At 39.8% G+C, this 27,148-nt stretch overlaps 3 protein-coding genes across 3 annotated transcripts in view; 1 reads left to right on the forward strand and 2 right to left on the reverse strand.

The window, feature by feature from the left end:
* Positions 1–573: 573 nt before the first annotated feature.
* LOC122662320 (LYR motif-containing protein At3g19508) lies at positions 574–1,284 on the reverse strand. The gene is made up of 2 exons (XM_043857918.1): positions 962–1,284; positions 574–851 (listed from the first exon to the last, which is right to left on the reverse strand). Exons 1-2 carry the CDS (start codon positions 1,154–1,156, stop codon positions 795–797), a joined length of 252 nt encoding a protein of 83 aa, XP_043713853.1. The 5' UTR covers positions 1,157–1,284; the 3' UTR covers positions 574–794.
* A 3,905-nt stretch (positions 1,285–5,189) lies between these two features.
* LOC122662317 lies at positions 5,190–6,940 on the forward strand. Its single transcript, XM_043857914.1, has one exon. It carries the CDS (start codon positions 5,234–5,236, stop codon positions 6,842–6,844), a length of 1,611 nt encoding a protein of 536 aa, XP_043713849.1. The 5' UTR covers positions 5,190–5,233; the 3' UTR covers positions 6,845–6,940.
* A 4,417-nt stretch (positions 6,941–11,357) lies between these two features.
* The window catches only part of LOC122662315 (WD40 repeat-containing protein HOS15), a 30,417-nt gene continuing 14,626 nt past the window's right edge, over positions 11,358–27,148 (reverse strand). Inside the window, exons 4-14 of the mRNA XM_043857913.1 lie at positions 18,801–18,895; positions 18,642–18,688; positions 16,460–16,610; positions 16,148–16,211; positions 15,608–15,766; positions 15,388–15,509; positions 14,429–14,503; positions 14,254–14,307; positions 14,094–14,167; positions 13,292–13,366; positions 11,358–11,945 (exon numbers count right to left, since the gene is read on the reverse strand). Coding sequence (XP_043713848.1) covers positions 11,726–11,945; positions 13,292–13,366; positions 14,094–14,167; positions 14,254–14,307; positions 14,429–14,503; positions 15,388–15,509; positions 15,608–15,766; positions 16,148–16,211; positions 16,460–16,610; positions 18,642–18,688; positions 18,801–18,895 — 1,136 coding nt within the window. The 3' untranslated portion in view covers positions 11,358–11,725. The remainder of the gene's footprint in view (positions 11,946–13,291; positions 13,367–14,093; positions 14,168–14,253; positions 14,308–14,428; positions 14,504–15,387; positions 15,510–15,607; positions 15,767–16,147; positions 16,212–16,459; positions 16,611–18,641; positions 18,689–18,800; positions 18,896–27,148) is intronic.

Here is a 27,148-nt window from a genome sequence, read left to right on the forward strand (position 1 = left end):
GGAGATGGAGGGGGCCTAGTATTGGAAGAGAAGTTGGGGATGGGGTTATGGGGTAACACTTTCTTTTGTTGGCAAGTACAGAAAACAAGGTAGTACAAGAGCTCCATTGAATTGATTTTTCAAGAACTGAGCCTCAAACAAAGTAGAAAACCTCCAGCCTCTCCAGTGGGGTTGTTGAAGCTTCTTATCCTCTAATTTTTCGTCAGGTCTGAAGTTCATGTGTGCTGGGGTTAGCATCGTAAAGCCTAATGTGACATTACGAAGCAGAACTTGCAGAAGCCCTATGTAGTCTGTACTTTGGAGTATGTTCTTCTTGCACGTCTCAGGACTAGCACTTAGGTCTTTAAAATGAATAGGCCATGTCCAAAGGATAGATGATTCAAGAACCAAGTGTCAGGGAAAGCCAAAACTCAGAAAGCATATAGCTATATTAAGGGAAATAGAGGATAAGATTAACCCAAATTTCTTACAGGAATCAAGATAAAAACCTAAGAGTCATGAACAGATCTCCTTAATAGAGCTAGTGAAATTACCATTCAAAGAAAATGGCATTAGAAAAATTGCAAACCAAGGCCAACAATCATAAAAGGTTCAACGTTCTAATAGATGAGGCATTACTATATGGAACTGAATCAACAAGTGTATCACAATTCACAACTTCAACTACATTCTCAAACTATTCCAGTAACTGTAGGGAATTCAGGAAGAAAGCCAACATGACAGACAAATTCAACGAAATTTATGTTTGGCGTACTTATTTGGGAATATAAACAAACATGTGGCAGGCACAAACGTTAGTGATTGCAGCAAACCTCCTTCAGCTTATCAGCAGCCGCTGCGTTCACCGAATACTGCAAATTTGGGTGAGAAAACAGAGAATGGGTTAATGAGTTCAACACTGCTTCTAACTCAATGAGATGAGAAAGAATTAAGATGAAAGACACAGAAATGAGGAGGCGACCTTGGAGAGAACCCAAGTGGCATGGACGTAGGTCCTGTTGAAGAGCTCGTCGAGGGCATTGGGGTCATTGGGATCTACGTCTCTGTAGTTGACGAAGTTCTCCCTGACATACTTAGAGTAGTAGGGCCTGGTGTCCTTGGGTAACCGCCTCACTAGTCTCAATACCTCTCCATACGCCCGCAATCCTTTCTCCATGCCTTAATCTTTAATCGAACTCTCGTTGCAGAAAATGAGACTGCCCAACCTTTCACCGATAGCTTTTTCCTTCTTATACAATCGATTTGGACAGAGAAGGAGGCAGTGGGTGGGACTTGCCGACTTGGGAAGCTTGTTAAGTTGGAAAGAAGCAAGAAAATAAATGCTCCTGCAAAGCATTTCGAAGAAGTCTCATAGAGATTCCGATTCCGGCTCAGGGTGGGATTTGGTCCGGCCAGTCGGAAAACGAGCTCACCCAACCCGACCCTTTGGTGAAGTTGGGCTGGAGTGCTGGACTTCTCAGGAACTTCAGGCTTTGGGCCAGGCAAATCCAATAAGGAATTTTGGGTTGGGCTTCAGTAGAGGCTTCAAGGGAACCCTACTGGAACCCTACTGAAGCCCAACCCTACTCCGTCATCAGAAAGAAGGAATTTCGCAATAATTTCACTAGGGACAGGGAAATTCCTTATGGTTGTTGCAATGTAACAGTAATGCCCTTGTCTTTGCAATCATGTTCATGCATCAAAATTTCCAAATTTATCATATTCTATTGAACATTTGCAAAGATTAGATGATAAATGACAGGACCAATCCTGCAACTCGCTCTTTAAGCTACTTTTTCAAAAATATACTTGAAACTCATTCTCTTCTATCGTTTACTTGTTTCTAAGCTTATGAGCAGATGTGGAGTTGGGGTTGTAGCTTCTGAGACAACAACAAGATATTAATGGTGCTTCAACAACATCATGGCTCAATATAATCTATTGAGTTTTTGCTTCAAAGACCATCCAACATTAATGTTCAAAAGAATCTTAATTATATCTTTCTTCTTGGGGAAAATCAATTCATGAGAAGATACAAACCAGCTGGAACACAACTTACATGGATGTCTCTAATGACATTAAAGATTTCATATTCCAGCAGTTTAAAGAAAGGGTTCAGACATCTGATGAAGAATTCAAAAATATTGAATTTCGCAATCCAAGAGGCAAATGGGAACCCTACTGAACCCCAACCCAAAATTCTTTCTGATGACGGAGTAGGGTTGGGCTTTACAAATTGTAACTTACAATCTCCTACTGAAGCCCAACCCAAATGGAAACTCTGATGAATTTATTTGTCATTTGTACTCTTTGACATTTACCCCAAAAAAACCATTAAAAGTCTACTCTTTGACCTTTCGAGATCTTTTATGTTATCAACCCCATCTGTCATATGTGATCGATCTTCTTCTTGTACAGTGCACACAATACTGAATTATTGTTGGATATAAATTGTGATACTGCTGTACGTAACCATTTCCATGGCTACCTCAGTATCCATGAGATCTACTGCTTCACTGATGTGCACCATAATTTTTTGGCTTCCACTTCCAGATTCGTAACCAAACCAATTCACTACAGTGGGCACAGCCCCATAACCCACCAAGCCAGCTGCTTCATTTGCATCACAAATGGATTTTATTTTATCGAGAAGTAAATAGTCATATATGCTTTGCCCTAAAATGGATTTTAGGGGTTTATCTTATATTGAGTTTGTGGAATAAGGATTTTCAATTTGGTTTCATTTTGTGGGTCGAAAGACTATGGCTGTCTTTTTCTCTATTTCAATAAATCCAATGGTGGTTTTGAAGTTCTAGGCTTTCCAGCTAGCATTTCTTTAACTATCTTACAATCATCAACTCTTCTGCTACATTTGTTCGAAGACTGGTTTTGATTCTTAGTTGCCTTTGATTTCAAACTATAAAATTTTCTTAACTAGATTTTTGTCAGATAAACGTTTTTGTTTTCCACACTATAGGATCAGCTTTTGATTCATAGACTCCTGAAGAACAATGGCAATGTCTGGGGCCCCAAGGAGGGAGGGGAGTTCAGAGTTCATGAAAATGTGGAGGAACTTGCCACCGATTTGGCTGACTATATAGCTGAATTATGTGAGATATCAATGAAGGAGAGGGGGTTCTTTGCCATTGCCTTATCTGGTGGTTCTCTCATCAGCTTGATGGGGTGAAAACGCTTTCCCTTTCCACAGCTTCGTTGAGTGATTTTTTTTGTTGCTTCTTGGGCCACTAAAATTCATCATCCATTGCAAATTAATTCCAAAAAAAGAATGGAGAATATAATTTGGTTTAATCTGTTGTGTTAATTCATTGACAACTTGATTGGTCTTTAGCTCAAATTGGTAGAGCACTTGGAACATGAGCATGTTCCAAGGGGATGGTGGTTTGAGTCCACCAAGGCCCTCTTTATTCAACTGTTCATAGCATAGTCAGTTATGCCACTAATCCACACAAGAACCCAATTTTAATGGCATCTTTGAAATCTGACATCTTTTTATACATACTTTGGTTATGTTAATGAGATATTTTAACTTTATGCTAAGGTTGGTAAGAGAAAAGGATTTTACAAGTCTTTTTTTGGTATAATTGACAAAGAAATGACATTATTGTAATTAATATCAAATAGGGAAGAACAGGTTTTACCAAACATCATTTTTATTCTGAACGGCGTTCTTGAGACCGTCTTCAAACTGTCATTTTCGATCTCAGAATGCCGTTCGTTTCTAGTCAAGAACGGGCGTTCTTTGTTCAGACCGTTACCAAACGTAGCCGTAAGGAGAAGTCGAATTAGACAAAAAAAAAAACCATTGGATTTTTCTTTTATTGGTAACAAGGAACCCCACAGTCCATCCTAATTTTTAGTGGATAGATTGGGTGAACCCTTGGGTCATGTAGGATCCAGCAACCCACATGAAGGTAGAGACCCCAAACAAAACATGGAAATCCATTTGGATCTGGCTTATATAAGCTCTATGTCCCACTTTTTTGGGATCTGGCTCTCCTCCAACCGTGGTGGGAGATAGAGGGTCCAGTGCTCCGAAACCACTCCAAAAAACAAGGGGGTTGGTCATTTCACAGGTGGGACCCACCTGTGAAATGATTAACGCCCTGTTTTTGCTGTTGTTTAGTGGGGTTGGACCCTCCAGCCCCCGCCATGGCTAGAGAAAATCCATTAGGGTAACGAGGAACCCCTCAGCCCACCCTAATTTTGTGTGGATAGAATGAATAAACCCTTTGGCTCGTGTAAGACCCTGCAATCCACATGAATCAAGAAAGAATGAGAGAAGTGGATAGAACGGATAAACCGTTAGCTCATGTAAGACCATGCAATCCTCCTGAACAAGGAAAGATGGAGACCCATGATAAAACATACCTTCATGTGGGTGGCCCCTAATAAGGCTTGGAAAGTGTCAAACTTAGAACCTCTACTTCCTTAGGCATGGTTCCAACACTCGGGTTTTATCCCTTAACACCTTGATCCCAGAAGAAATTAAAGGTGTGATAGCAATGCCTTGACAAATAGAGATTGATGATCCAAAGTGGGTTTACTTATTGATTATTTTACAAAACAGAAGAGATATGTGTAAATATCTAAAAGTTCAGAGAGTACTGAATCTATAATTAGGCCTTACCTCAGGGGAGGTACGTGTAAATTTCCCAAAATGGTATGATTTCATCGTCTCAAAAATCCTCTTTCATGAGTTTAAATGCTGCATGACTTTTCTAGCCTAGAGAAGAAGTATAAACAAGTGATAAAAGCACATTTGACCTTCCTATGAAATTCATTGGTGTCAGCATTCAGGCCCAGGAGCGCTACCAAACCTCTCGTGACATTAATCTCTTGTTTGTGGTCGAACGTGTTGTGTTACAGCACCGCACCAATGGGACTGTAGATGCATTACTTCTCGTACACATTTCCTGTGTGTCAAAACCTTCCAACGTTCGTTCATGGTTTATTCTTATCCGAAGTTAAACCAAAACGGGAGGGAAAGAGGAAAATAAAAAAACGAGGCCAGTTTAGAGCCACCAATATGATTTTCAACAGGCCCCTCTTTTAAGCGGCTAAGCCTCACTCCAAGTTGGCAGTCCATCTATCACTCGTTTCCTTCATAAATATTAAAACAAACACTTCATCCTCACTCTCTACCCTCTACCAATCTCTCGATCCACAGTCCATAATCCAGAGAAGAGGATCTAAACGAATACAACTGCAAAACCAACCAATCGACTACCATAACATGGATATGTGGTCATGGATATGCGAACTCCCCAACTCAGATGAGTGGGCCGAGTCAGACTCCCCACTCGTCTTCCAGCTCGCGATCGAGGAAGATGCCAAACACAACACCCAGAAATCGATTCTCCTCAAAGCAGAACGAACTTCAGGTTCCAACACAGAAACTCTTGTAACATTCTCAGTTTGTCTTGAGGGATTCTACTACCCTTCCCATAACCCACACAAAACCTTGTGGGTGTCGGACCCTTGTCCACTCTCCGCAGACAAGCCCTTCCTCCCTCTTCTTCTGCAACTCCTTCAAGATATCATAGCCCGCGCACCCTTCACGTACGATAACACTTGTCCTCGCTCCCAGTTACAGAAGCTCAAACCAGAACCGGTTTCGTGGATACTCGACTCGCACTCGCCCGAGTCGTTCTCCACCTTCTTCAACCTTATCTTCCTGTGTCGTCTCTTCTGGCTCTGCATCAGTGATGCCCCCGCAGAAGCCGGCTACCTCTACATGGAATCCTTGCTGGGTCCGAACCTAAGCGTTTTATCTACCAGTAAACATGTACTGCGAACGTTCTTAACTTCGATCGGAGTCGACGGGGAACTGTGCTTCATGCGCACCCTTGGGTACATGTTAGCCAAGTGGTTGATCTTAAAAGGAGCAGCAGTAGTAGGAAAATCGCAATCACTGACCAAGAACAATCTGCGCCTGGGGTTCTCGTACGCCACAGAATCTCACGGGTTCTGGTCCTTGAAGGGATACGCTCCGGTACTATCGATGACCCGTATTGGTGGCTCCGATCACGATCAGAGTCCTCAGTATCCGGTACTGGAGGCGAAGGACTTCGTTCTAACATACGCACTGGCGCACCAGCAGTTAGAAGCTCTGATCCAACTGGAGTACACGGCGGAATTCCATGAGGGCTTTATCCAGGTGACAGCACGTGTCGATAACTTACGCTTCCACGTATCCAAGCTGGGTTTCGGCACGAACGACAACGGTGACTACGACGAGGAGAGGCATTTCCCGTCGAAGATACGAGTATGGGTTGGACCGGAAATCGGGGCCACCTACGTGGCTGGGCTGAGCCTGGGCCGGTCCACGGATAACCCGGAGAGAGAAGTGGAGACGCAGAAGGTCGTGAAGGGCAATTTCGGAAAATCAAAATCGTCGTCCCTGCCGAGATTGAAGGCAACGGCGAGAACGTCGACGAGGAAGACGATGAAGAACTGGAGGTGGGAGCAGGACGCAGAGGGGAATGCGGCGGTGTTCGAGGCGGTTCTGTACGACAACACGAGCGGAGACGAGGTGGTCACATGGAAGCCTGGAATGGTTGGTGGTGATCTGAAGACAAAGAATGGTAGTTTCAGGAAAAGATACTCTGGAGCGAGTAGGGCTTTCAACAAGACAGGAAACGTTGTGTTTGCGAGGGACCAGCACGGGGAAGAGGTTGTGTGGAGGCTGAGCAAGGATATGGAAGGTAGTGTGCTCAAATGGAGGATCGGAGGGAAGGTTTGGCTGAGCTATTGGCCCTGCAACGTACAGAGTTCTCATATTGAGACGAGGTGTGTAGATTGGTGCGATGAGGTTGACTTGCCCTTAATTCCACCAGGAAAATAAATCTATAATTTGATTCCTTCTATGTAGAAACTAGAAAAGGAGACTCTTTTTTTTATACTTGTTTTACTCTGTTCTCAGAAATCTGTGCAAGAGCAATCCTAAAAGAAATCATCTTTTCTCTATCCTTTAATCGTATTGTTAGGTTGAGCCGTGAGGCAAAATAAGATTAAGAAATCAGCTTAAACCCAGAATGAAATTTTTAAGATATCCTTCCAAAAATCGAAATTTTTAGGTTGAGAATAAACTGTCTAATTTGGCAAGCCATCAATCGAAATGACTCCAAGACAAATTGCAGATTTCTAAAAATGTAAAGAAAGAGGTGAATACTATTGCCAAATCTTGAAAGTGAATAAAGCTTTAAGTCGGAAAGGAAAAAAAGGCTAAAGTATCACGAGCACATGGAAAGGGGCAAATAAAATCGAATAAAGATAGAGTAGAAGAACCTAAAGAGAGAAAAAGGAGAAGAAAGAGAGAGGACGAGGCCAAGAGCTCGATTTTTCCGGAAACCCAGAAAAGAGAAAAGGTTTTTTATAAATTAGTAAGGCCAGATACCTTCGTTTCCAAACACAATAATGGTTAAATGGATAAGATTTAAGAAACAGAAGCAATACCCTGAACTGAACCCACCAACGTTACAAAACATGGATTCCAATTTACGAGGTAAAAGCACTTCTTCATTATCATCCAATGTTACCATAATAAGAGTGATATAGAAATACACAAAATAGGGAAAGACTGTGTAGGCCATTGAGCTATCACTAATTAAATCCTAAATCACTAATATCTGTCGCTATTCACATGTCATAGTTCTTACCCTGTCGCCTCCGTCTCCATAAGCAAGAGTCAAGAATGGATAAACCCATCTTCCATTACAGAGAGAGGCGAGAGCAGCAGCAGGAGAAGTGATTTCAACGATTGTGGAGAGGGTCGGAAGTGTTTGGAACTCTCCTTTTGCTTGAGAATAACTCATCAAATGAGCGGTGAACCGGCAGCTGTTGGCGTTTGTAATGTTGTTGTTTACTCTCTTGGACACCTAGAGGATCGTCTTCGTACCCAAATCTTGCAGCTTCGTTTTTCTTTGCAGTGACCAAGAGGGAGAAGAAGGCCAAAACCAGTAGCTTCTGCAACAACCCCCACTGCACAGGTGATTGAATGTGCATATTTGTTGCCTCAATTGCAATCAGAGGGAAGAAGGTGAGATGATAGATACCCACTACCCAACAATGAATAGCGAACTGAGCAGAGAGAGAGAGAAAGCACAGACGCTGGGTATGGTTTGAGGTTTTGAGAGAAGGGTAGCTGAGAACTGAATCTCAGTGATAATTGAGAAAGGAATCGAGAGTAAGAGAGAAAAGACATTGGAAGATGAGACTTTGGGAGGATGATTGGGCCATGTTAGAGAAAAGGATAGGCAGGTGCTAATGAGTACAACCTGCAAACAGGGGACACGTATTACGAGAGAAACACAGGAGACGAGCTAAATTCTCTTTCTTTTCTTTCCTGTAAATTTTCTTCCCTTCACGAGGGAGAGAGAGAAATCTTTTCATCTTTTTCTGCTTCTCTTTTTCTAGCATTCAGTCCTGAAACAAGGATTATTCCCATTCACATTTCTCGACTCTTGTGCTCCTTTTTGTCTATTTTGATTTTGTATAAATTTGTTGTCTCTTTACACATCAGTCAAATTGCCTCACTGTTATAGAGACTGTCGAGCCAAGCGGACCCCAAAGTCTAAAATCTCTTTAAAGGGGATGGGGCCATGGGGGTTCCTGAAATTCCACAAACAGAGTGGCATGAGGAGCGGTGAGCCAGCTTCTGTGGTAAGACTCTGGTTAGATCTTATTTGTCTTTTGAGCAACTCTTTGGTGTAAAAGTCAAATATAAGATGCATCTGTAACGGACTAACGGGTTAATGAGGGATGCTTTTTTACGTACTCAGTGTCAGATCGGTTAACTCAGATCCACTGAAGCTATCACTAAAATGGCACAGCTCAAGGTATTGGTAACGCGAATACGATGTAATGCCCGATACAATACATATCAGTGATATCGGTACAAGAGAATCTATTATCGTGCAAAACAACAAAGGTATGAAATTTTGAAGGGCAAAATGATCTGATCCGGCTTGATATGGTCAATCCGTATTAGTATCGTCTGAGATCGATAAGAATACAGATACCCAATAACGATACATAAGGTCATGCTTAAATGAGTAAGGAATTCCCCCCACCCCCCTTGACCAAACAGGTTGAAGAAAAGTTAAAAGGCCGAGTTTCCCTTCACCCTAAATGAAGAGGAAACCTCTTAATCCACCTGATTTGACCTTTGGATTGGATTGGGAAATAGTATTATCCAGTCCAGGAACATAACTATGTTGGCTTCCCTTCAATTCCATGAAGTAGTGGCTGAGCCTATGAGGTGATGTGGTGTGGGTCGGATTACTTGGGGTAACTGATTCAAAATCTGAAACTATTTTAATGAAAATTTTTCATTCTCTCCAAAATTAATCAATAATATAAGATTCTTCCTTAGATTAACTTGCTCTCATTTTCTACCCAACAACTTTATAGGAGTGTATACCAAAAGCTCCCATGGCTTCTCAAATGACAATTCTAAACTCACAAGGCATTCCCCGAAGGTTAAAAGTTGCTTTACACAAGACTTTGTTTTAAGTCATGTAGGCCTTGATTGATAACACGCCCAATTCTTGATTCTAATGATTTGTGATTTTTTATATACGGGAGTGGAATTCTGCTTCGCTGCATCGGTCTGATTTCATACTCTCAGAAATCAGATCGGCCCCAAATATGCTCTCAGAACAAGTTTTACATAACATATTCTTTATGATTTTATAATTTTGAATAAAAAAACATGAAATAAATAAACCAGGATGCCCGATAAATCATTCAAGTCATCAGCACCAAATGGAACTCGCACGAAAGGAAGAACTTTGACCCTGCAACCTTTATGCCATCTTCCTAAACCTTCCTCTGCTTCTACAACTCCGACTCTTTTCTTCTTGTTCTTCACCGCAATCAACAGACAACAGTGTAGCTTCAAATTTTTTTTTATTTTTTTTAAAAAAAAAAGGGTGCCACAGGCCCACAATGCGGATATATATATGGGATTTTTTTGTTTTTTTGTTTTTTTTTTTTTGTTTCTTCAATATTTCTTGATAGGTTGTGGACCGGTTAGGAGAATTGGCTGATTCCTCCAACTCGAATCAGAATTAGATAGAAAGCTACTGGGGCCAATTCTGATCCGATTCTGTTCTTTATAACTACATTTTATAGGATTTTTATATAGCTTTGATTTCCTAGTGAATGGTGAAAGAAAAACATGTGGTCTTGACTTGATCACAATTTTGATTTGTGAAACACAAGTCTTTGATTCTTAGCTAGGTGGGTCCTTTTCAACCTCTACTTCTTATGAAAATCTACATTTGTAGCCTTTCATTTCTGAATATGGTTAAATGATAAAACAATACTCACGAGGCTGATGAGCTAATCCCATTCAGTTTGGAAAAGATTTAATTGAGTTGAATTATCCCATAAAACAGTCCAAGGCACCCCAAGATTTTTTGATTAAAAAAAAACCAAGATTTAATTAAGTGAAATGTATTGATAACTTATAAAAAAAAAAAAAGACCCAAAAACTGTTGGGAGAAGTTCTATACATTGGCTGCAGAGCTATACAGTCAATATTAAATAGAAGGACTCCTCACAAAAAAGCCAGCCTAGAATTCACTATCTTACAAAAAAATAAAAAGCCTAGAATTCACTAAGAAGCAAATTTGTGAGATGACCTTGTGGACTCTTATATCAACTTTCCTTGTGGGAGGGGCAAAAGACTTCGAAGACTTCGACTCCAGAGTAAGGAATATTAACAGGGTGAAAAGGATGGAAATTACCAAAAAAAAATAAAAGAATTATAGGGATAGAAGAAAGCAATAAAAACAGCACCTAGTGGCTTTGATTTCCATTTCCTACTGGAAGGTGTCAAAAGAAAACATGATCTTGACCTGACCACACTTTTGATTCGTGAAACACAAGACTTGTGATTCCTAGGTGGGTCCCTTCCAACCTCAACTAAAACTTCTTAAGAAAGTTCATATAAGAAAGGTTGAAATCATAGATAGCAGTGAGTGAGAGACCATTGAAATTATCATATCATTGAAATAAAGCTTTAAAAATACTAAATACAACGGGAAAATAGTGGATTGAATAATGTTATCAATCTATATATATAAGAAAGGTTGAAATCATTGATAGCAGTGAGTGAGAGACCATTGAAATTATCATATCATTGAAATAAAGCTTTAAAAATACTAAATACAACGGGAAAATAGTGGATTGAATAATGTTATCAATCTATATATATATATATATATATATGGTGCACTGTTTAGGAAGACCTAAAACTGGGTTATGTAAAAGGCAAATTTCCAATTCAGTTATGCCACTTAATTTCACAAATGTTTCCTAAAATTGTCAACTATGTTCCAGAATGATTTACCAGTTAATAGTAGGACACAACATATTAAAATTCAATCATAGGGGTTTTCCAGCAGTACAAAAGGGTGTACATTACTATATTCTTCTAAACAAAGTTCAGATATATCCAACTCTGAAATTATTAAGCTGTACAGAATCTGGGTCAGACATTTCTACTGTGCAAGGCAAATTTCATCTTTCATGAGCACTAAAGTATTACACCATGAATAAAAAAAAGTGAATGGAAACACAAGTCAATGAAGCAATTTGGGATACCAGAGCTGGCCTAGCTTAAATTCCTCATCATGATTCATGAATGCGTTTCTCACCCAATTTGTCACCACCTTCAGCGAATGCACGGAGCGAGCACTCTTGGTGAAATTTAAACTCACTACATTCGGAAATCCATGACACAGACAGTGTTGTTTGCAAAACAGGCAGCAATTTTGTCACCTTCTTTGTTCCAACAGACTTCAAATATGCCACCGTTACCAGCATATGTTTTTACAAGCTTCCCTTCTCGAGTTGACCAGATGTTCATGCATTTATCTAAAGATCCGCTAGCCAAATACTCCCCATTTGGGCTAAATGCAACAGAATATACAGGGTCCCTTATTTTAATCAAAAGACAAAGAACAATTAGCCAATGCAGTGAGCAGGGGATATTTGAGATAACAGGAAGCTAAGCAATACATTGAAAAGGGTATATTTGAGGTAGCCTATGGACACATCCATAGCATATACACATCCGATGTAAGGATCAAAATATATATTTACATTGACACATATACACATGATATATAAAAACTCCTATATATATCCCAAAATGTTAGAATATCTATATAAAACAAAAAAGATAGACCGAAGGCTCTCTTTGGCATAGTTTATATTTATATTTATGATTTATTTATGAATATTCAATTATGATAATAAGTTATGGGCTATAAACAATAATCGTTTGGTTACTACTAGACATAATATAGATTATATAATGAAAAATAGGTTTGGTATTTTTAAGTGAAGAATATATTATGTAATATATATAACAAAAGGCTTATTTTATATTATATTATATTATATATTATAATATATAGTAGTATATATAGAATTATAGATATATGTTAGGGGTGTCAATCAGTCAGTTTGGACCGGTTTTGGTTCGATTACACCGGTTTCGGTAACATGATCCAATAAGGGTGCGCCGGTTTCAGTTCAGTTCGTTTCTCTTAACGGTTTACTATCGGTTTGATTTCGGGTTGCATTGTAAATGTATTTAAACTTGGTGAATTTTGGGATGGTATCGGTTTCTTACCGGGTTAGATCAGTTTTGGTCTGACTTTTTAAGTCCGGTTTGGTGTCTAATCGGCTTCAGTACAGTCCGTTTTGGTTTCGGTGTTAAAATAACCCCAATCCGAAACATGATCCAATAAGCTCATATCAGTTTCGGTTCTGTTAAGTTTCAGTTGGTTCGGCTCGTCTACGTCAGTTTAGGCTAGGTTTTGACACCCCTAATACAAGTTAAGAGAGAGGGTGAGGCTTGGTGGGGGTTGGAAAGGAGGTTTTGTTCTAATTTTTGTTAATTTTACTATTTTACCTCCACATAAGTAGCAATTCTGCACATGTTCATTAATGGTACCCCCATAAACAAACAATAACAGTTTATGGTGATAAATCATAAACAACTCGAGAGTGAGTTGTTTATGAATTATGAATATATTGATTTATTTTGGGAAATTCTTGGTGTACCCACCAAACACGGCTAACTACACCAAAGAGAGCCGAAATTAGAAATTTTTTTTAACCAATTAACGAATGACACGAATACTGTCCAGACATTCTCATTTCAGTCCCCTAACCAAACGACCACCGAAACGAAATTATAACTAAGACAATAATAAGATTGAAAGAATTCCAACATTGATACCTGTAACCAAGTACAAAGAAGAAAATAAAGTACCTGTGACCGTTCAAGCTATAAAGAAGATTCCCATGCTCCACCTCCCATAACTTTATTGTCGAGTCAAAGGATGCACTGGATGGCATCCAAAAGAACAACAAAAATATAAATGTGAGAAGAGAATGGATATTTTCTGAAGCATCCACATTTTATTGATAAGCAAATAAAAAATTGTTTTTATATCCCGGTCTCATTATACAATAAGGCTCCTGTTGTAAAGTTCTTTTGCATTTGGTATCCATTTGTACTTTTATGGATTGTACATGACAAAGAAGCATATCTGGACAGGGCTGAGTGAGAAAATAATCCAATCATATGATAGGGTTGGTATCCTCCATGGATGGCAAATGTATATCATCAACCAAGGCGCCACCACCTTTTCTGAAAAACATCATCCAGAAATTTAAAATGGAAATCATTTTCCAAAATTTTGTAATATAATTTCTGGCTTTCTAGATCAATACAGTTTTCTTTTGCTTGTAAGCAATTCCTGTAAAATATTTTCTGTTGAAACAAACAGAGCCTAACTCTCAAAGAACAAAAACGGAAGGAATACTCCAAATCTAATTTTTGGTCCAAATATATACACTTAGCAATGTTAACCCAGAGGGGGGGGAAATCCTCCCACAGTAAAAGCAGACACTCCCTTAATGATTCAATTCAAAATTTAGCACATCCATTGCAAACTATGGATGTTAACAAGAATAAACGTCTTCGTATGATGACAAACTCTTAATAAAACAGATACAAATAAATGATAAGAGTTATATATTCTTTTACCCAAGAAGCGTCCTACATTTACCTTGCCAGCACCAACTGCTGATTGGGATTGTTGGTACCTGGCCCAGTAGGACTCCATCTGATGGTATATATCTCCTGCAACATTTGAAACCTATGTTTATGATAGTTATTTGGACAGAAATAAAATCATAAAAAAGAAAAAGGGAAAAGCTCATGAGAACCTTGACATGCTCCCTCAAATCGTGCACAAACTTGTCCTGCTTCATACTCCATATCTGCATCAAATTTACATTACAGGTTGCCAAATTCCAGACCATAAAAATCTTTCCATTGAACAACTTGGAATAAGAGGCCCTAGGGAATCCATCAAATGCTAGAGAAGGAACCAAGAGTCACCTTTGCAGTGAAATCATCAGAGCAAGAAGCCAACAATGTTCCAGTTGGGTCCCACTTGATAGCATTAACTTCTCCCTGAAAAGACCAAAACCCAAAACAATTAGACAGTGGCTCAGTAACGGTTCTCTTTAGCTTCACTTTATACATGTTCCCTCAATTTTTTTTTTTCTATTTGAGGATAAAATTCTATCAGTAGACAAATACACAAAGAGAAAACTCTCATCGCAACTGTTCTAGCCAATTGATCAGGCTATTGCAGCACATCCAATGTAATTGTAGACAATGGAGCTAACTACATGCATGTGAGTGAAATAAAGAATAGCATCCTAGTACACGAGGCTCCCGCTACTGCAGGGTCTGGGGGGGCAAATGTACGCAGCCTTAACCCCCTGGCTTCGCAGGAGAGGCTGTTTCCAAGTTTCGAACCCACAACCAACAGGTAGTAATTGACAATCCTTAAAAAGCAAACCCTGATGTTTTTTGAGTAGCACATCCAATGAATTGATAGACATGGGTGTAAGAAAGAATCCAAAAGCAAACCTGACAATTTTTTAGGTCTGCCATATAAGAGTCGTAACACTGTAAGCGTTCTGATCTGGTTGAATGAATCCAACCCCATACTTAAATTGAAGTTGGATATTTGTGATAAAGCGATTCAATTGGCCATTGATGAAGAAGACAATATTTTGACCAGTAGAACCCTACCCTCATGGCACTTGTCTTCCAATAAAACCCCGGTGATCCTTCTAAGACAATGATTAGGATTTCAATTGAAGCCAACACCATCATGACTTGGTCAAGACACATGCTACTGAGCTAAACTGAATACACAATTATCTTTTTAACTGAAATGGTAATTACAAATCCAATCATGAGTTTGCTAAGCCTAGAAGTAAGAAGGTGAAATGAATGTGTGCAGTGCGACAAGAAAAAAAATATCATTTTATTGCAAGAAAGACCTGATGCCCTGAAAAATTTCTAATGGGACGATTCTCTCCAATCTTGCAAACATAAATCATGCTGTCTGTTGAGCACGTTGCGAAGGAAGCATTGTTTCTCCAGTCAACATCAAGAGTTGGAGCTGCCAGTTTACATCAGATACATTAAGTTCATACTCAAATATTTGACTTCACTGAAATAAAACAATACAGATTCTCACAGGTTTAGTGACAACTATACCTGAATGAAATTCAAACTGTTGCTTCCACTCCCCTGTCTTCACATCCCACACAATTGCTGTTTTATCAACACTGCCACTAAGAAGACAATCACCCTTCTTGTTCCACTTTAGAGAAAAGATGGGTCCTTTGTGTTTGTTTAATGTACTCTTGAGCTCCCCTGGGGGAAAAACCCACACAAAATATAAGAAACGAATCTTCCCATCAACAGCTAGGACTAGACAAGTTTTTAAATTCATGTCTATAATCGTATATGAATGTAGTGACATGATTCATAATGTTCTCAGAGGAACAATACACATTACTAGAGCATAAATTTTAAATTTAACACCACAAGGATTCCAAATTACATAACATTTAATTAACAATGTTATTAAGTGCAAAAGCAGGACTTAGATGTAGGACATAAGCCTTCTAAACAGTCATGACTAACTACAAACTATACATCTCTAGCACAAAAAACCAGATCACCGGCCGAAGGGTAATTAGTTTTCCAATCTGACTACTGGAGAGAACAAAACAGGAAAGAAAATAATGCTACCATCTCTACTCCATATTCTTGCTTGCCCATCATATGACCCTGTCGCGAGTAGTGTCCCCTCCCCCTGTACAACAACAAACAAAAGTGTGAGAAAACTAAAAGTCAATAAGACAATTACCTAAAACTCTCAACAACAACAACACAGACATGCAATCAGACTTAGACTTGTCAAAACACAACCTCAGGATTCATCTTGGTTGAGTGAAAATTTCAAATGTATTTGCATCAATAAACATTTATCAGTATTCAATACCATCCGTAATTTAATGGAACTCACACAATCAAAACCAACAATAATTAAAAGCAACTCACATTCCAATCAAGTGTAGTGACATCCTTGCTTTTCTCATTGGGTCGACCCTTAAAATGTTTTAAGACCAGTACGTTTGGAGGCCCACTCTGCATACTAGAGCAACAAGGCCCATCTGGGATTGTCCAAATCCGTGCTGTTGAATCTCCAGACCTATAAAATTAGATGAAAGATAAAATCTGTATGATCTATTAGACAATAACATAAGGACTGAGTTTCTCTTCATCATCACCTTTATTGCAGTTGGATCTCTTTAAACACTCAAGGAAGTTTTGGGACTTCATAGTTCATACAATTGGTGGGGGGGAGGGGGGGGGGGGGGAGAGAGAGAGAGAGATTATGACCATCGATTGATAGGGAATCTCTTCACCAAGGGTGAAGAGAAACTTTCTCCATTCATAAAATCTGTAGGATTTAATAAAGTATTATAACAGAACAAACACGACTACGATTATGACAAAACATAAGAAGCAATAAGCATATAAATGGTCAAAGTCAAAGGAATAAGTTTAAGGAAATGTTCAGTATATTAATAATGTAATGCAGATTCGGGCTGGAATAACCCTTTATCGGGTTGCTTGTGGGCCCACCCAAGCAAAGAAGCACTCAAATCCAAAATTAAGTGGCAGAATAATAAATATTTCAATGTTTACAAGGGGTGGTGGCAATTTGGTAAATTACCTAGAATCTTTAGGGAGAAATCTGGTAGACAAAGCTGTTGCAAGGGGAAATGGTAAGGATTGTAAATAATCAGAATCTTCAAGGGCTCTTGGGTAGGTAAAAACAAAGGGACATAAAGGTATTTAGGGTTTATTTAACAATGGTAAAACAGGTAGTAAAAATTAACTAAGGGATATGGTGAAATAAGAGATAAAGGAAAGGGAATAATGGGAAAACTAAAGAATAAAGTAAAAGGGTTAAGAATTGTGGAAACGATACTTTCTTCTTCAACCTTCAGTCACGAACAACACCCAGCGAAAAGGAGAACAACTCACTTTGTTTGGCCTGAAATTTCAGATGTAGAGTCGCAATCCCAGACCCTATTAAACTCAGGTGGTAGTTCTTGCAAACAGCAAGCTGGGAACTCAATCGGGAAACCTGCAACAGAGCTTGGCGCTAAACAAGAATCAGATCTGATTTCTGGTTATTGCTCACGATGGGGAAGTCGAATGGGGCTGGGGAACTAGTATCCGATTCACCCAGGGAAAGGGGTTCTCAGATCCCAAGTTCAAATCAAATGAGTGTTGGATTTCGAATCGATGAACTCTTCCGTTCGGTTCTGGTTTAGCGCCAGTAGCAACAAGGTGATGAAGTTGCAGGAAATAAACAGAGAAAGAGACAAGGCCAAGATAAAGAAATAGGAGAAGAAGAGACTTCAGAGGAGGGGAGAGAGAGAGGTCACATGACCTTGTTAGTACCAATCTGGTAACTAAACCAAAAAACTTTTCAATCTAATCTGATGCTTCGTTTACAAGATAGTATTTAAAGAAAATAAAACTCCTAATCTAAATCTAAAACTGAAATAAATTCCTAATGTAAATCTATCACTAACTAAATTATAAAGCAATCCTATCACTAATTAACCTATTAAATTTAAAAAAGAAGATTACAACATAATTACCAACTAATTAAAAACCCTAATAAATTAATTATCCTACTGAACCTAAAAACCCATGGACCCGGTTCATCTTCACATGCATACCCAAATGGGTTTGGGTCGGTCCAAGACAGTGAACCTGCATCATAATGCTTACACAAAGACTACATGTAACCATGGAAGTATGAGTGACAGAGAATTGCACCTTGCAGCCACCCTCCAAATGGCAAAAATCCCCCCCCCCCTCCCCAACAAAAAAATCAAGTGATCAAAGAAATCACCAAGTCATTATCAATTCAGGGAGAAGGTTCACCTTGAAAAACACTAGCATGATGTCAAATAAATCTGGTATCAACAAAAAATGATTGGTATGATATCACTTCAATCTAATCTACCATGCATTGCCTGATCCTCAAAAAGGTTTGATTGAAAGAGAACCAAAAAAAGAAATTATCTATTTAAAAGAGAAAAGGAACCCGCCATGTTGGGGGGGGAGGGGACTTCTATCATAACAAAGACATCTACTATCCAAAGAAATGACTTTGATCAATAGCATTTTCTATGACAAACATGACAAAGGCACCCACCCTGATGATAGAAGTGAACCTGCTGGACTCCATGCACAAACAAAAACCTGAAGTCAAAACAAACAGGCATAAAATGAGAACAGATAGCAAGTATACAGCAAAAACAAGAAAAAATAAAGTGGAAGAAGAAATGCAAGATGAAAGAGGGGCGCATCAAACCTCAGAAGTATGTCCTTCCAAAATAGTTACATCTGATGCTGGAATTTCACAAGGCACAGATGGCAAACTTGTACATATATCCATGGGCTCCGGCCCTAAGAAGATGCATTGAACTGTTAGAAAATATAGATTAAGAGGCTGGGATATAAGTACTTACAATTGACAGCATATCAGAGTACAACAACAACAGCAACTCAGCCTTATCCCAACTAACTGGAGTCGGATACATGGATCCTTCCAAGACAAAGTATGGAAAACTGAGGTCCTCACAAAGGGAAAGGGAAGTAAGAGAAATGAAGAAATGAGATAATAAAAGTGAGAAATAAAACATGATAAATGAAAGTAACAGGAAAGAGGCTAGCCCAGGAAAACAGGAAAATCTCAGCTACATGGAGTCGACAACATGGATCCTTACCCTCCAATAGGCTCAATCTGAGGTCATACTTGGCACAGGCCCCAGGCTATGCATGTAATTCTTCACAACCTCACCTACGGTCATTTTAGGCCTGCCCCTAGCTCTTTTAGATCCTTCAAACGGGATCAGATCACTCCTTACTGGGGCATCCCCAGGCCTCCGTTACACATGTCCAAACCACCTCAAACGACATTCTTGAAGCTTGTCGCTGTCTCGCTGATCAGGGCAACTCCCACAAGCTCTAATGTGCTCGTTCCTCACTTTATCCTTCCTAGTTTTGCCGCACATCCATCTTAGCATCCTCATCTCTGCCACACATAGCATCACTATATGGCACTTCTTAACTGCCCAACATTCCGCCCCCATACATCATAGCTGGTCGGACAACAGGCTTGTAGAACTTTCCTTTAAGTTTTAAAGGAATGTGGCGGTCACAAAGTACTCCGGTTATCCCTCTCCACTTCATCCATCCCACTTTAATTCTTTGTGAAACATCATCATCTATGTCACCTTCTTTGTTTATGGTAGACCCCAAATATCTAAAATAGTCACTTGGCAGTATCTTTCACTCCCATAGTTATCAAGGCGTCGCCAAGGACCCCTTGGTCGGCCTTGTTGGTGTCGCCTTGATTTTGGACCCTCTCCAATGCCTTGGTCGTCTTTCTGCCTTAATACTTATGCTCTCTCCTCAATTTTTCACCATATCATTATCCATCATAGTGTGACTAAAGTTACACATCATATACTCCATCTTTGATCTACTAATCTTAAAGCCTCTTGTTTCCAAGGTTAATCTCCACATCTCTAACTTAGCGTTAATCCCTGCTTTTGCCTCATCCACCAAAACGATATCATCGGCGAAGAGCATACACCATAGTACCTTGTCTTGGATGTTCTTGGTTAATTCATCCATGATAAGCACAAACAAGGGCTTAGGGCTGATCCTTGATGTAATCTAATCATAATTGGGAATTCCTTGCCTTGGCCTCCCACAGATCGCACACTAGTCACCACACCCTCATACATATCTTTAACTACATCTATATATTTACTCGACACCCCTCTCTTTGCAAGAACATGCCGGATTAAATCTCTAGGGACTCTGTCATAGGCTTCAAATCCAATGATACTAGTTAATAATCCAAGGAAAGTACCTTTATAGACCACCTGAGCAGTTAAAACACAGAAGTGGGCATATTTTAGTGGAAGTAAGCCTTCGGTTGGGTTCTATGCATGTTGGGCCTCTGGTCCAATAGGTTGTTATTGTAATAGGCCGCTTTGAAGGACCTAAAATAAGGGTTAAAGGAAGGAATACGGGATTTACTTTCTTAGTTAGTCTAGTTACGAGTCCTTATTCTTTTAATGGAAAGAGAACGCCACCCAGTCACGCAGCACACGTCACCCCTGTGCCCTGACACAAGGGCGCGTGAAATGACCGCCGCACCCCCTGGAACCCTGAAAATGACCAGCGGTGCGGCGATCATTTTGCATGCCCCTGTGTCAGGGCGCAAGGGCGGCGTGTCTGGCGCGATTGTGTGGCATTCTTTCACCCTTCTTTTTAATTGTTATTAAAGTGTTTTAGTTGGATGGAATAGATATCTAGGGGTGTCAATTCTAGGACCGCATCGGCTAACCCGACTGGAAGCGACCGTAAAAACCCAAAACTTATCCCACACGTTAGCTAAACATGTTGAGTTCAACACCTGACCGAATATTACACAGTCATTCCCATTGTGAGGGACCAAACCGACAGTTCCCCAACCGAGCCCGGCCGTTTAAAAAATCATATATATAAATTATATTATTTTACATATACTTTCACTCACCGTCATCTAATTGTTTTAAGAAAAGCATGTAATTTAATATATAATCATTCTATCACTGAACAAATACATCCTCACACTTTATCATTGACATGTTTTTAGAAAATCTCACATAAAAAATACATAATTTATTCTGTGTAAGATTTATACACTCAGACTCACTCTCGTTCTCTCTGGACCCTTCCAACTTCCCATTGTGTTAGTGAAACACTAATAAACTGAAAAAGTAATGTCGCCATCACCGCACTGATACAGTGATACACCTTCAGCCGCCCTCTGTAGCGAATCACCACCACCACAAGACTAAAGACTAGATACAGGAGACACATAAACAGAAACGACCATAGCGATAAGGAGTTCCATAGGCGCAGCGCTGCTCCTTAGCCTCAAGGCCTTAATATCTGCCCTAGTCGTCCCATCAACGGCCTATGATTCAACTGCAGCCAGCAACGACACTGCTACACGCAAGGCTCTGATCAACTATGTTTCTCTCAACCGCACGACCCTTGCTCATATCTCCTCCCCCCTCTTTGGCATCACCAACTTCTGTGACTTACTTGGAGAAAACTCCTTCACATGCCCCCAACCAATCCTACTAGACCTTCAAAGTCAACGGGACCATCATCATCCTCTTCCCCAGCAATTGCTCCATCAGCTTCAAAATGCATCCAATCACATTGGAACCCAGTCACTTTGGGGTTCAGGAACCCATCGGCTTTAGGATTCAGGGATCAATTGGTTTTCAGTTCGGGGGATTGATTGGTTGTGGAAAGAGTGTCAAGCCCATCTATGGCCCAGTAACCAACCTACCGACTGTTACCGTGTCCAGGCCTTGCTTAGGAAGGCCCGTTTATGTAAACGGTCAGGAACATTGCGAGGCTAAAATTTGGTTGTGCCCGATTAGGCCTTACCGGTTGACACCCATATTGATATCTATGAGTCCAACTTTGTTTTAATCTGCATTCCTTTATTTTATGCAAAGTCTGAGTCAGTTAAGACAACCTCTATAGCAAGATATTGGATGGAGAAGTTCCTAGTTTAGTTTGAGTCTTTTATATAGGGTCATAAGGGACTTCAGCCCTGCACACAAATTTAATGAATGAAATATTGACTTTTTCCATTTGGTTCTGTGAGATTCAGAGCTCCCTGCTATAGTGATTTAGTAGGATCCCTAGTGGTGATTCCAGGAAGCCTTGGTGGTGATTCCAAGGTTGGGGTACCACAACCCTACCCTAATTTGTTTATGCTTCTTAAAAATCTCCTATTTCGGGATCTGTTCTCTAGTTTATGTTAGCTGATATTTCATCAACTCAAATCCCGATTCAATTATGTTCTAAGCACCAAAAAGACCAGTTGGTGCGGAACCCAGGTCAAAATACCCTATTGGGATTGCAATGGGCCCATCCAATAATGTAGTCCTAGATAGGTAGGATACCTACTAGGAGCCAAACAACAGGATCAAATAACAAAAGGGGCTGCTGGTTCGAATGGACAGCACTAGGATTTAGGTCAATTCCTAGGGTTAGGGTAGGATACTAGGAATATAGTTTATTCGATTAAACTAGGTAGGTCAATTCCTTGATAAACCCACAAGGATGCACACTCAAAAGGAGCAACACTCAACAGAGCAGGGTAGCAGCAATGGCAGCAAACAAAAGCTTTTCATCAATCAAATTCGTATCCAATGCTTGCCTCCCTTACAAACTTATATAGAAGACTCAAAAATAGACTTAGACACTAAAAAGAAAAGGCCTAACCCTATCCCTAACCTATTAGGTAACTTAAACTGAAATACTAAAGGAAATAGACTCAAAACATGGTTGGACTTATAGAGTCCTAATCCAGCCCAACTTACATCACATGACCACTTAACCAAGTCACATGATCACTTAAATTGAACCAATTGGATGCAACCAATTTGAACCGGTTCAATTAAAAACATAAAAATAAACCAAGTACTGGGGCTAATCCCGTATACAACCTATGTACCCATATTTGAGGTCCATTAAAGTGGCCTATTACATAGAAAACCCATGGGATCAAAGGCCCAACATGTATATAACCCAACCCTAGACTTTTTCCTAATAAAAGAAGCCCAATTTGGTAATAAATCTGCATCAACTCTCCCCAGCTTGAAAAAATTCGTCCTCGAATTTTGCAGTGATGAGGGGGAAACAATTTGTGAGTAGCAGCTTTAACCATTCCCAAACAAAATTCTGGTGAGGCAGGGACATTAAGAATAAAATCTTCAAGGCATGGAGCTTTCTCTTCAAAGAACCATGGTGGCATAACAAACTCTATGTGTTCCTTTTCTAAATCAACAGCAACTGTGAATGTCCTGTCCATAGCGTCTTCAGTGTTAGCAACGTTCTCATCTAATGCTTAAGATATAAGCTCCACCTCTTCAAGAACAGCATCTTTAAGGTTATTGTTCTCCTGTGGAATCATCTCTTTACTTCCTGCTATATCAGCGCAAGGACTTAGGCTCTCTTGAATGAAACCCTTTTGGAGTAGCTCTCCGACTTGCTTCTTGAGTTCATCATGCTCTGTAGGACTCATTCTGTAGGCTGACGGATTTGGTAAAATAGAACTAGGTACCAAATCAATTACATGCTGAATATTTCTCAGTGGGGGTAACTCGTTTGGCAGCTCCTCTGACACTACATCAGAAAACTCATGCAATAACTCCTTGATGGGCTGTGCTAACTTGACCTCAGGCTGGGGCAGCAACTTGTTGTGTAACCACGGCTAGGATCAGACCTGAATCATGGTTGGTCTGCTCAAATTCCTTCTGTGGTACAGCTAAGACTTTACTCTCACAATCTATCCCCTTCTGGTTGGTGCGCATAATTTGTCGTTTGCGCATCTCGAAAGGTAGATTAAGAGGATTTAGAATGATCTGTTGTCCCTTGTGTTGAAAAACACACTGATTTTTTCTTCCATAAATAGCAACATCGTTGTCAGATAACCAAGGTCTTCCCAATAACACATCAGTCATTTGCATTGGGATGATGTCGCACCAAACCTCTTCAGCATAGTGTTGGAGTTGTAAAGGAACATAACACCTTTTATTTACCTCTAATTTGTTGCCATTCAGCAGAGCAACCTTGTGAGGTAGAGGATGCTTTTCACACTTCAGATTGGCCTTCTGCACATATCTTTCAAAAACCACATTAACACAACTGCCACTATCAGCAATAATCTGAGCAGTACGTTCTCCAGCCTTCATACGAGTATAGAATATGCAGCTACGTCGCCAATCTTCACCTTCAGTTTCAACCATCAATATACGTGCTACAACATGTACTCCTCGGGTATTGTCATAATCTTCACCCAAGTCTTCGTAGTAATCAGCCTCATCATCACTATCATCTGGGAGTAGGGCAAATAAAACTTGTTCATTTGGTGGAGGTAGAAGCGTTGGATTCAATACTGGATTGCCATGCTGATCCATGGCTCTAATACCACTTAATATAGTCTTAGATAGGTAGGAGACCTACTAGGAGCCAGGTAAATCAGAGTTTTAACTATGTTGGCTCAATGGGACAGAATAGATAAACTATGGCAGAATTAGGGTTAGGGTTAGGGTTAGGGTTTTGAGCTAGGGTTTTATTTGGCAATGATGTGCAGGTTTTTAGGAGTCTATTAATGTAAGTTTGGTCTGATTTGGATGAAGTTGGAAATCTAGGGTTTTGGGTTAGACGCCTTGTAAAAATTGGGTGTTTTTAGAATCTAGGGTTTAGAGATGGAATCTGGGGAAAGTGAGCTGGTCGAGTGTTAATGGCAGTATGGGGAGTGAGATGAAAATAAAAAGATCAGATTTTGATGGGTGGTTAGGGTTGTAGGGCTTAATTAGGGTTTAAGGGATTATAAGGCTGCAATGGGGAATTGAAATTAGGGTTGTTGTCAAGTAAAGTATGAAGGCTGTGGATGAAGTTTAATGATGATTGATGGGGGGAATAAGGATGTTGGTTTGATGATCTAAGTTGGATCGATGGGGAAGGTAGGTTCAGGTTAGAGGATTAGAAGTAGAAGGGAATAACTGAAGTTAAAATAGCTTACTGGTTTGAAGAGATCCCCAACATTAACAGCTTGAGCAATTGTGAGAAAACCTCCCGATCTTCACGATGCAAGGAGTCGCAGGAGTCCACCTATCCTTTCCACCTTGATAAACCCACAAGGATGCACACTCACAAGGAGCAACACTCAACAGAGCAGGGCAGCAGCAATGGCAGCAAACAAAAGCTTTTCATTAATCAAATTCGTATCCAATGTTGGCCTCCCTTACAAACTTATATAGAAGACTCAAAAATAGACTTAGACACTAAAAAGGAAAGGCCTAACCCTATCCCTAACCTATTAGGTAACTTAAACTGACTAGAAAACTGAAATACTAAAGGAAATAGACTCAAAACATGGCTGGACTTATACAGTCCTAATCCAGTCCAACTTACATCACATGACCACTTAACCAAGTCACATGATCACTTAAATTAAACCAATTGGATGCAATCAATTTGAACCGGTTCAATTAAAAACATAAAAATAAACTAAGTATTGGGCTAATCCCGTATGCAACCTATGTACCCATATTTGAGGTCCATTAAAGTGGCATATTACATAGAAAACCCATGGGATCAAAGGCCCAACATGTATATAACCCAACCCTAGACTTATTCCTAATAAAAGAAGCCCAATTTGGTAATAAATCTGCATCACCCAAGCGTTAGATAACTCAAATCAAAATCACAGGTAGCAAAACAGTAAATATTTCAAAGTTAATAAGACCAATGGTAGAATTATAAATAGGTAGAATCTTAATGGGGTATTTGAGTAGACAAAGGCGTAAGGATAAAGAGGGCATTTAATTAACGAGGGGCAACTAGGAAGAGATAATATAAGGACAAAAGGGCTTAAAAAACAGGCAAGGGCCAATCTTGAAAATCAGAGAATAAATATGTTAAAAACAAGCAATGAAGGTTGTCTTCAACCTTTGAACTCCAACCAGAACCAGCAGAGGTTGCTTCGATTTCAAGTGAAAGTTCTCATTGCTTAGGCCTTGGAATGTCTGAAATTTCAGGGGGAGAAACACTAGTAATGTAAGACTAGAACAACAATAGGACTAATCCCAAGCAGGATCAAATAGAGAACCCTCCAATAAACAAGAAATCATATGAGGAAACCAAGAGAACAATGGGAACTCAAATGAGGGAACAATTTCCTTGGTTGAAGTAACAAATAAAAAACCACAAATTTGTAACCGGTTGAAGCAGCAATGATCTTGATGTGGTAATCTTCAAGAAATCGAAGTGACAATCAATTGAAAGAAATCCCAGCAGCTTATAGCACTCTTGAGATCGATTTGAACAAAATTAGGGTTTGGGTTCAAGAACCAATGGAAGGGGATGGGGGAAGGGAATGGGAAAGGTGGTGTTGGCTATCTCAGCCTGGGCATCTCACCCATCTTATCTCCGAATTTTCACAAAGGCTCAAGCCAATATTCATTAATCAAATTCGTGTACCATGCTGGCCTCCCTCACAAACTTATATAGAAGACTCAAAAATAGACTCGAAACTAAAAAGGAAAGGCCTAACCCTATCCTTAACTAATAAGGTATCCTAAATTGACTAGGAAAGCCAAATAATAAAGAAAACAGACTCAAAATAGGATTATAACTAAACTAATAAAGTAAATCCCGTTTTCCTACTTTCTACCCATATTTTAGGCCCAATAAAATGCCCATTAGACAGAAAAACCATGGGATCAAAAGCCCAACACCTACCTAACCCAACCCAAAGCTTATTTTCAATCAAATAAGCCCTCTAAGTGACTTACTATATCAGCTGGACACAGCTCTCTTTAATGCTCCTACGAATCACTCAAATCAACAGGTGGAGAAAGAGAGCTAAAGGCCTGATATAAGATCTGATGGTAAGTATGAACCACTCTGGTTTACAGCTTCGGTTCTCTAACTGGGAGGGGGTTTCAGATCTCTGCTTTGGGGGTTTGATTCATATATGATGAAAGGAAATCTATGCACTGACTATCAACCCATGATGGCTAGTCGGTGTTCAAAGTTATTCAGTCCAATAATGCCGCAAGTTGCTGG

This window comes from Telopea speciosissima, chromosome 5, assembly GCF_018873765.1.
Source record: "Telopea speciosissima isolate NSW1024214 ecotype Mountain lineage chromosome 5, Tspe_v1, whole genome shotgun sequence".
Taxonomy (NCBI): domain Eukaryota; kingdom Viridiplantae; phylum Streptophyta; class Magnoliopsida; order Proteales; family Proteaceae; genus Telopea; species Telopea speciosissima.